This window comes from Chiloscyllium plagiosum, chromosome 1, assembly GCF_004010195.1.
Source record: "Chiloscyllium plagiosum isolate BGI_BamShark_2017 chromosome 1, ASM401019v2, whole genome shotgun sequence".
Classification (NCBI taxonomy): Eukaryota; Metazoa; Chordata; class Chondrichthyes; order Orectolobiformes; family Hemiscylliidae; genus Chiloscyllium; species Chiloscyllium plagiosum.
Window position 1 is genome coordinate 6,551,887 of NC_057710.1, and position 10,608 is coordinate 6,562,494.

The window sequence follows — 10,608 nt, forward strand, 5'->3', positions numbered from 1 at the left end:
GCTGCCCGCTACCGGTAAGTAATTTTAAAACAAACTGTTGTACCTTAGCTGTAGCCTTCCGGGTTCGTTTAAACTCAGCTGCTGCTCGCACTCAAAATGACCGTTGGCGTCGAAGGGGTGAGTATTTCTACTCACTGCTTTCCTTCCCGGCTGCCCCTCTGGTCGTCGTCACTTCCCCCTGCTGCTCCCGCTCTTTCTGTGAAGAGAGAAAAAAAACACTGTCTTACCTTAGCTGTAGCCTTCTGGGTTTATTTAAACTCAGCTGCTGCTCGCACTTAAAATGATTATGAGGAGAGACTGGATACGCTGGGTTTGTTTTCACCTGGAGCAGAGGAGGCTGAAGGGCGGGGGGCGGGGGGGGGGAGGAGGATCTGATTTGAGGTATACAAAATTGAGAGGCATAGACTGTAGATAGTGGGCGGCACGGTGGCACAGTGGTTAGCACTATTGCCTCACAGCGCCAGAGACCCGGGTTCAATTCCTGCCTCAGGCGACTGATTGTGTGGAGTTTGCACATTCTCCCTGTGTCTGCGTGGATTTCCTCCGGGTGCTCTGGTTTCCTCCCACAGTCCAAAAATGTGCAGGTTAGGTGAATTGGCCATGCTAAATTGCCCGTAGTGTTAGGGGCAGGGGTAAATGTAGGGGAATGGGTCTGGATGGGTTGCACTTCAGCGGGTCGGTGTGGACTTGTTGGGCCGAAGGGCCTGTTTCCACACTGTAAGTAATCTAATCTAATCATGTCCGACGCGTCTAGGACCAGAAAGCATGAGTTTAAGGTGAGCAGTAAGTGCTTCTGAGGACATATCTTTTCACTCGTTGAGTGCAGGTTCTTTCGCATCATTAAAGACTTATGTGGGTAAGTTTTTAATTTGCCAGGGCATAGTAGGCCACAAAACAAATGAGATTAGTGTAGTTTTATGTTTGTTGGTCAGCCTAGCTATGGTGGGCTGAGGGGCCGATCTGATTCTGTCATCAGGCACTTGAGCCACCAGTTAAATTTTAAGAAGCTGAGTTTTAAATCAGACCAGACAGTGAGAATTTCAGTGTTGCTTCATTTCCTCTGAGAAAATTCTGCATCTTTTTTGGAAACCGAAGTCCCTGGTCTGATGTGTATTGCCAGGATTTTGTTTCTTTAATTTTATTTAGATCCAATTCTTAAATTTTGGACTTATCACAGTGGCAGCGGAAGGGAACTTTTACCTTTCAGCTATGTGAAGTATCTGATCCGGTGTTACACACTAGTATGAACTGCAAATGCGGCATTCTTCCTTCTTGCAAAATAATCTGGTCTTTTCCTGACGTAACTCTATAGTTAACATAGAACATTACAGCGCAGTACAAGCCTCAATGTTGCGCCGCCCTGTCATACTAATCTGAAGCACATCTAACCTACACTATTCCATGTGCGTCCATATGCCTGTCCAATGCCAACTTAAATGCACTTAAACTTGGTGAATCTACTACCGTTTCAGGCAAAGCATTCCATACCCTTACTACTCTCTGAGTAAAGAAACTACCTCAGACATCTGTCTTATACCTATCTCCCCTCCCTTGAAAATTGTGTCCCCTCGTGTTTGCCGTTCCCAAACTTGGAAAAAGGCTCTCCCTGTCCACCCTATCTAACCCTCTGATTATCTTGTATGTCTCTATTAAGTCACCTCTCAACCTTCTCTCTAATGAGAACAGCCTCAAGGCCCTCAGCCTTTCCTCGTAAGACATTCCTTCCATACCAAACAACATCCTAGTAAATCTCCTCTGCACCCTTTCCAAAGCTTCCACATCCTTCTTATAATGCAGTGACCAGAACTGTACACAATACTCCGAGTGTGGCCGTACCAGAGCTTTGTACATCTACAGCATAATCTCCTAGTTCCAGAACTCAATCCCTCTATTAATAAAGGTCAAAACACTGTATGCCTTCTTAACAACCCTGTCAATCTGGGTGGCAACATCCAACATTCAAAGTTGTATCAGCCGTGATGCTACTGAATGGACGAGCAAGCTCAAAGAGCTGAGTATCCTATTCCTGTTACTATTTCTTACAATCTTAAGTTTAATTAATCTTGTCTTTATTCACTCATGGTATGTAGACGTCACTAGTTGGGCCAGCATTTGATCCCATTTACCATGATGATGAGCTGCCTTCTTAAAGCGCTGCGGTCCATGTGCCATAGTAATCATGGGTTTGGAAGATGCTGTGGAAGGACCTTTGGTGAATTTCTGCAGTGCATTTTCAACTACTGATAGTCCTCATTAGCATCTAACTAGCCTGTCCTCTTAATAAAACAATAAAAAGCTGTAGATATAAAACAAAAACAAATTGCTGGAGAAACTCAGCGGGTCTGGCAGCATCTGTGGAGAGAAAGCAGTGTTAGTGTTTTAATTTTTTTTTGGAGATTGCAGTTGAATGAATTGGTTGTCATATTTCCCACTTTGCAACAGTGGCTGCAGTTCAGATGTCTCAGATTCTTACATTGTGGTTATGAATAGTGATAGGCAAATTAAAGTATTTTTTGGTCGGCAGAGTACAATTCCAGCTTCGCTAGTTTCTTGACATAAGTGATTCATCTGTAGATTCTCCATAACCAGTTTTCTCCTCAACAGTCATGTAGTGTTTGTGAATAGTGTTAAGAACTTTGATTGAGTGACAACTGCCTTGATTTTCATTTTGCTCCTACTTTCATCATTGTGTAATTGATCACCGGCATAGCAGATAATTCATTGTAGAAAAGATGGGGGAGTGAAAGAGGAATTATCAGGAGTCTACCGCAGGTAACCAGCTTGGTGTTGATGCAACTTGCTGTTAGCCATGCTCCCTGTCAAGTGATATTTTGGTTGGAGAGGAAAAACCTTTCATCTGCTCTTTTCATATGTACAGGCACAAATACATTTTCCCTTACAGATAAATTTCATCGTGAAGGAGGTTGCCTACTAGGCTACTCTGTGCATCACCACAGTACTTTGTTCTGTCTGCAGAGCTCATTATTGAGCTGGTTTTGCCACTGTGAAGTTCCAAGCTGTGCTCTCCAATGATTCGAAATATTCACTGACCTCATGTAGAGTACTTACAAGCATTGGAAGAGGTTTTAAATAGAAAATATGTGGATTTGTATACTTTATACACTTTGTTATCTGATAATTACATTCCAGACTCGCTTTTCTCCCTTCCACCTCCCCCTTTTCATGCTATTTCTGATGCATCTGTTTGCCATGGTTTTGGTTATCTGCTGTATGAAGAAATTGCAGCTGGTTTGTCCAGTGACACCATGCTGTAATATTCAGACTTGAAACTTTATTGCTGGAACAGCACAGCAGGTCAGGCAGCATCCAGGGAACAGGAGATTCGACGTTTCGGGCACAGGCCCTTCTTCAGGAAGAAGGACCTGTGCCCGAAACGTCGAATCTCCTGTTCCCTGGATGCTGCCTGACCTGCTGTGCTGTTCCAGCAATAAAGTTTCAACTTTGATCTCCAGCATCTGCAGACCTCACTTTCTCCTCGTAATATTCAGACTCCCATCAACAACCTGTGTTTCATAATTAATATTTTTATGGTGGTTCACAGGTAGAAGAAGAATTATGGGAGGAAGAATTCTTGGAGCGTTGTTTTCAGGAAATGCTGGATGAGGAGGACCAGGAATGGTTTATTCCTGAACGGGATTTGCCAGCTATCAACCAGATGCAACAACAAATGAATGGATTATCCATAAATGACAGCAGCAAGACAGAGGAACTCGTGGTAAGGAGCCAAGAACAGTGGATGTGACCCTTACCCACATTATTGTAAAAATATTTGCAGCTTAATCGGTAGACTGAATGTACTAGCAGCTTTGTTTGCCTTTCCGAATAATTATTAAATAAGTCTGTGGATCCACATTTTTGCAGAAAATAATTTGATGTGTTTTACTTTCTGTTCGTTATATTGCATTATTCTGAGGACAAATATTAGCTTGGAGTCTTGTTTTTATGATGACAGAGTAGTCATGAAATGGCTGAAAGGAAGTCCACACCAAAAATCAAGTTAGAAAATGCATTGGAAGTTGCAGGAAAGCTTTAGATATCCCATCCTTGCTGTATTCTTTTTTGGATGACATTTTGACTATGGACAGGAATTAATTATTGTAACAATTGGATGGTCCTGTAATTATAAATCCTACCTTGTGGATATTGTTAAACAACCTGTCCAGATGGATTATGACAACCTCTGGAGCTGGTAGAACTGAACCCAGGGCTTCTGGCTCAAAGATAAGACAATACCACTGCAGCACAAGAGCCCCAGCCCTTGCCTTGTACTTTCACTTACGTTTCCAATCTCATTAATGTGAGTATCAAAAACCAAATCTGGAAAAGACTAGTATCTGAAATAATAAATATTCTTAGAATTGGTAACAATGGACTTTTGATGGACCAGGGTATTAAGGGACACCGCGTAAAAATGTTTAAATGGAACTATGGTGCTGTGTCAGACAATCTGAATGGCTGTGAGGCATGCACATAGTGAATGTTATACTGCTGTTCTTGTGGCACAGATTTATACACATTGTCATAGAGATGTACAGCACAGAAGCAGACCCTACGGTTCAACTCATCCATGCCAACCAGATATCCCAACCCAATCTAGTCCCACCTGCCAGCACCTGACCCATATCCCTCGAAACCCTTCCTATTCATATACCCATCCAGATGCCTTTTAAATGTTGCAATTGTACCAGCCTCCACCACTTCCTCTGGCAGCTCATTCCATACACGTACCACCCTCTGCGTGAAAACACTGCCCCTTAGGTCTCTTTTATATCTTTCCCTCTCACCTTCAATGTATGCCCTCTAGTTCTGGACTGCCCCACCCCAGAGAAAAGACTTTGTGTATTTATCCTATCCATGCCCCTCATGATTTTATTAACCTCTATAAGGTCACCCGTCAGCATCCGAGCCTATTCAACCTCTGCATGTAGCTCAAATCCTCCAACCCTGGCAACATGCTTGTCTTTTCTGAACCCTTTCCAGTTTCACAACATCTTTCCAATAGGAAGGAGGCCTAACCAATTTCCTGTACAGCAAAAATATGACCTCCTAGGTCCTGTACTCAATACTCTAACCAATAAAGGAAAGCATACCAAACTCCGCCTTCACTATCCTATCTAACTGCGACTCCACTTTCAAGGAGCTGTGAATTTGCACTCCAAGGTCTCTTTGTTCAGCAACACTCCCTAGGACCTTACCATTAAGTGTGTAAGTCCTGCTAAGATTTGCTTTCTCAAAATGCAGCACCTCGCATTTATCTAAATTAAACTCCATCTGCCACTTCTCAGCCCATTGACCCATCTGATCAAGATCCCTTTTTAATCTAAAGTAACCTTCTTCGCTGTCCACTACATCTCCACTTTTGGTGTCATCTGCAAACTTATTAATTATACCTCTTATGCTCGCATCCAAATCATTTATATAAGTGATGAAAAGTAGGGGACTCAACACCAATCCTTGTGGCACTCCACTGGTCACAGGCCTCCAGTCTGAAAAACCACCCTCCGCCACCACCCTTTGTCTTCTAGCTTTGAGCTAGTTCTGTATCCAAATGGCGAGTTCTCCCTGTATTCTATGAAATCTAACCTTGCTCACCCGTCTCCCATGGGGAACCTTGTGGAAGGCTTTACTGAAGTCCATATAGATCACATTTACCGATCTGCTCTCATCAATCCTCTTTGTTCCTTCTTCAAAAAACTCTATCACGTTTGTGAGACATGATTTCCCACGCATAAAGCCATGTTGACTATCCCTAATCACTCCTAGCCTTTCCAAATACATGTACATCCTGTCCCTCAGGATTCCCTCAAACAACTTGCCCATGACTGACGTCAGGCTCACTGGTCTATAGTTCCCTGGCTTGACCTTACCACTTTTCTTAAACAGTGGCACCACATTAGCCAACCTCCAGTCTTCCGGCACCTCACCTGTGACTATGCAAGAAGCTATTGTTCAGTTGTTTATTGTGCGCTGTCAATGCCCCCAAGTATTAATAAAATGTTGAAAACTTCAGTATCACAGCCATGCTAGATTCTGACCTCAGAGCATGAACATGTTTAATGCCATTAGGCCACCACTGAACAGCATTACAGTTCTGGATGTTGCCTACTATTTGTGTAGTTTGATTAAAGAAAGGAAAGTCATATTTTTGTGGATAACATCTTTTATTTTTCCTTTCTCCCCTTTAGAGTAAAAGTACTCTGAATCCTGATGCCAAGGAATTTGTTCCTGGAGTGAAGTACTGAAATTCTGAAAGTCTTGCAAGCTGCCCTCTGCTGGAGGAAGCAACAAAAAAAAATACAATTTCTGAACACTGTGAAGCAAGTCACTTTTTAGGAGGGCCTATTTGTTATTGATGCTATTGGATTACCCACCTTCTTCCCCTTCTCAACCGAAGACTGTTTTAGATTTACTGGGTTTATTTTGGCTTGTTTCAGCTTTGTTACAAAAACAGCTTGGCCCTTTCACACTTTCCATTACGTGCAAGGCCAAGTTGGCATGCTCTTGTTGGTGTACGGTGTTCCATCTGCCACATATCACATTGGGTCTGTTACTTAAAATGACTGGTTTCATAGCTTTGTTGGGGAAAGAGGTGAATTGAATGCAATGCCAGCTTAAAACTTGCTCAGTTTAGGGTACCCTGTATCTCCTGGAAGAAAAGTTTAAAGTGAGAGTACCCTTTTTAAAACAATATTTAAAATTGGCTTAAGCGAAATATCAAAAGCACTTTGCCAAATGAAGTTGGTTCTAAAAGAATTGAAAACCACCAACTGCTGGAACCTCACAGGCACACGCACGGAGTCACACACAGTCACAACTTTTTTTTTAACTGCCTGATTATTATCTCCCCTCTTTTCACTGCTATGAGAGCCTTACAAAGAGGGATGTAGAATAGCTATTCAGAATACAGTATTACCACTGCCATTATATGTTGTCAGTTTTATGGTCTAAGCAAATTTCCTTCTAAAGTAACATTGCATCTAGCAGTAAAAAGAAGCTAAATATGTTACAATGCACATTGTAAGATCTTAAAAATACAGTATATATATCTTTTTGGGGTTTTGTTTTGAAGTGCAGCCCAAACGGGCTAAAAAAAATTCAAATGGGGTGCTGTTTGTCTAGTTTGTGTGGGGAAATACTCTACTGACTGAAAATTAGGTTGCGCTTTTCATGGCGGTGGGCGTTAGGGGGCCATGAAAGTTTGCCCAAGGTACAGAATCTGCAAATGCTCGGCAGAGATTTTTATGTAGCAAATACCTGACATAAAGAGCCAGTCTTGAATTATCACACAATCATCCATGCTTGCATTTGCCTCAACAGTGAAAATGGCATCACTGCTGCAGTGATGAGCTCATTTCATTCTAGGAAGATGATTCTTTGTTCATGGTTCAAATTTTATTTTATTTTTCTTTTCTTGTCTAGGGGACAAATTAATGCAAAAAAAAAAGCTGGCATGTAGCTTCTTAAAATAAGCTTCTCTAAAGTTTCCATCAGTGAAAAGTTTGCAAGTTTAACGTTTGAAAGTGATTTTTTTAAAAAATCATGAATAAATTCTTTGAGGGGTGGGGATGCACTGGCACAGGACCTGATGGTATGAGAGTGGTTTGGCAAACTAAGTCATATGTAAAGTTAATAGCTTTTCATTTAGCACAGCATTTCAGTGGGAGGAAATTGAATCGGGTCTAAAGTTCTGAAGCTCACTTTATTCATTAAATGCACTTGATGTTCTGTCAGTTGATCAGAAAGCACAGAAATAACACTTTCCAATTTAGGAATGAAACATAGATCTGATGCCTAATTTCCTTCTGAAAGTTATTAGTTAATCCAATTCAGCATCTTTTGTAGGAATGGGTGGGGGAACAACCTTATTCTTGAATGTGGTGCTTTGGTCGCTGATTTATGAATTTTGGTGCTGGGAAAATTCCTTCCAGTGGGTGTGATTAGGTACTGAGATGTTGCAATTTTCTGTGAATTTAACGATTTTGAGCTCATCAGACTTCCACTTTTCCAAACCATCTTCACTTAAAATCATCCAGGTCTTTAACAGGTGGGATTTTCAGCCCGTTAGCACTTGTATGGTTTTAAATATTGAAGCCGCTGTACTCCTTGCTGGGCCTTGTATCGGCTCATAATAACAAAACTGTGTTTTACTGATGATGATTTGTTTTAGTTTACTCTGTAGAAGACCTTCAAAATATTTTCATTGCCCCAATTTCCTGTTCCACCTAGCTAATCCCACAAACTTTGTTGGTTTAGCTTTTTTAGTGTTATCTAGTTATGAGAGCATCTCAAGAATCTAGAATGAAATGACAACTGAGATGCTTCAGCAGTTTTCATAATAATTGATTATTTACTAATAGTTTCCTATTTTCTCCTCACTTCTACCCACTGTTCTGGTTCTGAACAAGGTAATGCCTTTACTACCAATTCTGCTACAAAGGTAGTAGAAATTCCATTATAGTTTCTTAATTGTTTTTACATGTAATGATGCAGTATATTTGGTTGTGGCCTAAAGCATCTGTTTGTGCCTCCTTCACTGCCCAAGTAAAGAGCAACTTCATACTGTTGCTAATAAATCATAAGTATAATTTTTTGCATAACTTGTATCATACCACAGAACACTATTATAAATTAACTTTCCTATTTTACAGACTGGATGGATGATGTTTTATTCTGACGCTTGACTCTTGACCCTTAAATTTGAAAGGATTTTGAGATATTTCAATCTGTTTCAAGGTGACATGTTTTAACTTTTCCCCCTGGTGACCAATCACACAGCAGTAGTGGCTTTTTTTAATGAAAATGCATTAATGTATGTCGAAACTACTTTCACCGTACTGTCAGTATTATGTGCTTCTGAGTCAGTTATAATGTGAGCCAGGTGGCCTCCTCAATTGCATCATGCCTTCACTAAAACAGTACTCACATCTGCTTTACTCTAATCTGACATTCCTTTTCTCCAAACATATTATGGTCTCTGGGTTGTGTCAGATGCTGCTGAATTGAGGTCACTTTTGTGTTGCATAGGTGCCCACTAAATGCATTACTTTTGTTTGGAGCAGGATTGTTGATGCCATCAGTCTAAAGGATTGGAAGCTAGATTCTGGAGTTAATGAGTTTGATGTCCTGGTAGCCTAGTGACTAAAAGCAGCATCCCATGTGTGAAATGATGCAGACCAGATGGCTCTCGATGCAATTTTTGGTGTGTACCAAGAAAGTTGATCAAATCAGACAGTAACAATGAATAGTTTGCTATTAGAACTGTACTCCTAGACTAAAGGAAAGATCCAGCTCTTTATTAGAACCTGGTAGAAAAATGCACATAAGTGAATGTTTCGCTGAAACAAGATTTGGTTCAAAACACTGACCTCCAGAGTTGAATTGTCTGCTTCTGAACAACCCTTTTGATGAATAGTCACTTTTAAGGTATTGGGGCAGCCAGTACTGACCGACTGTTTTTCAGCATAAGTCAGTGTCTTTCAGATGATCAAAATTTGAATGGTCTAGTTGGTGATGTTTAGGAGGAGGATGTTCTGTTGTGACAACTTATCCCTTTGTTGGAAAACTTCCTAATGTTTTCCAAAACTGATCTCAAATTGATAGTTCTGTTTTATTTTTCTGAAGCAGTTACTTTTGTCACTGTCAGTTATTTTACTGTGCCTGCCTGTCCAAATAGAGTAAAATGCTGATAGCTGTCCTCTTCTAATTATTCTATAATATTGCCATAATCATGAACTTTCAGGGAAAATACTTCATCACAATGTAATTTTAGTATTCAAGAAAATAAGAAGTTTATTCCTTTTGAAGAAACAGGGTGTTGCATTCGAGGTAAGTGTATGTAGCATTTAAAATTAATGTGTGGCAACTATTCTGCCCCTCTCCACCTAACTCTCCTATCTTGAATTATTAAGAAGAGAATATAAACCATGCCCAATTGAGAATGGTTCCAAACTTGCATTTCTTCAGTGCAATAATAACAGGGATTTGAAGCAATGAGATGAATGAAGCAAAGTTGCAGAAGAGCACGGATAACTTTTCTGAATAGCAGCAAGATTTAATTTGGCCATTTGTGAATTCTAAGGAAATCTTTGGCAATTAAATGTATTTTATGTATCAAAATTCCCATCGTCGTTCAAAGCATCAAAAATGTGACCAGGCAATTTAACTTCTGGCTTCTGGTTTACAATTTTTCATTCTCTTTCTNNNACTCACCCTGTTGCTGCATCTTGCAAAAGTAATGAAAATCTGCTTCAGAAGATCTAGTTTGTACATCTCAAGTAAGACATTGTTGCAAAATGTAACCAGATTCTTCTTAGGATTGTGGAGATTGTGTGTTCTTGATTTCATTAGCTTTGGTACACTTCCTATTTATGCCCATATTTTGAAACCAAAAACAAGTGAACAATCAAGGGATGTCATGTCCCATCACGCACATAGTCTTTAACCTTCTCAAGGGAAAGGCTGGGTTTAGGCAGTGATTTTCATTTTTCTTCTGCACAATTCAAAATTTGTTTTCAAATTGCAAATAGGATGCAAATAAAATCTTGACTGTAATTAGTCTTGTTTCAGTTTAATGGTAAACTACATTGT

The 10,608-nt window shown here is 40.4% G+C and overlaps 1 protein-coding gene across 3 annotated transcripts in view; it reads left to right on the plus strand.

Annotated features, from left to right (window-relative positions):
- The window catches only part of LOC122550271 (polyadenylate-binding protein-interacting protein 2-like), a 132,582-nt gene extending 122,367 nt beyond the window's left edge, over positions 1–10,215 (plus strand). For all 3 annotated transcript variants that reach the window (XM_043691041.1, XM_043691158.1, XM_043691096.1), the window contains 2 exons: positions 3,563–3,736; positions 6,207–10,215. In XM_043691041.1, the coding sequence (XP_043546976.1) occupies positions 3,563–3,736; positions 6,207–6,263 (231 nt within the window). In that variant the 3' untranslated portion in view covers positions 6,264–10,215. The remainder of the gene's footprint in view (positions 1–3,562; positions 3,737–6,206) is intronic.
- Positions 10,216–10,608: the final 393 nt, after the last annotated feature.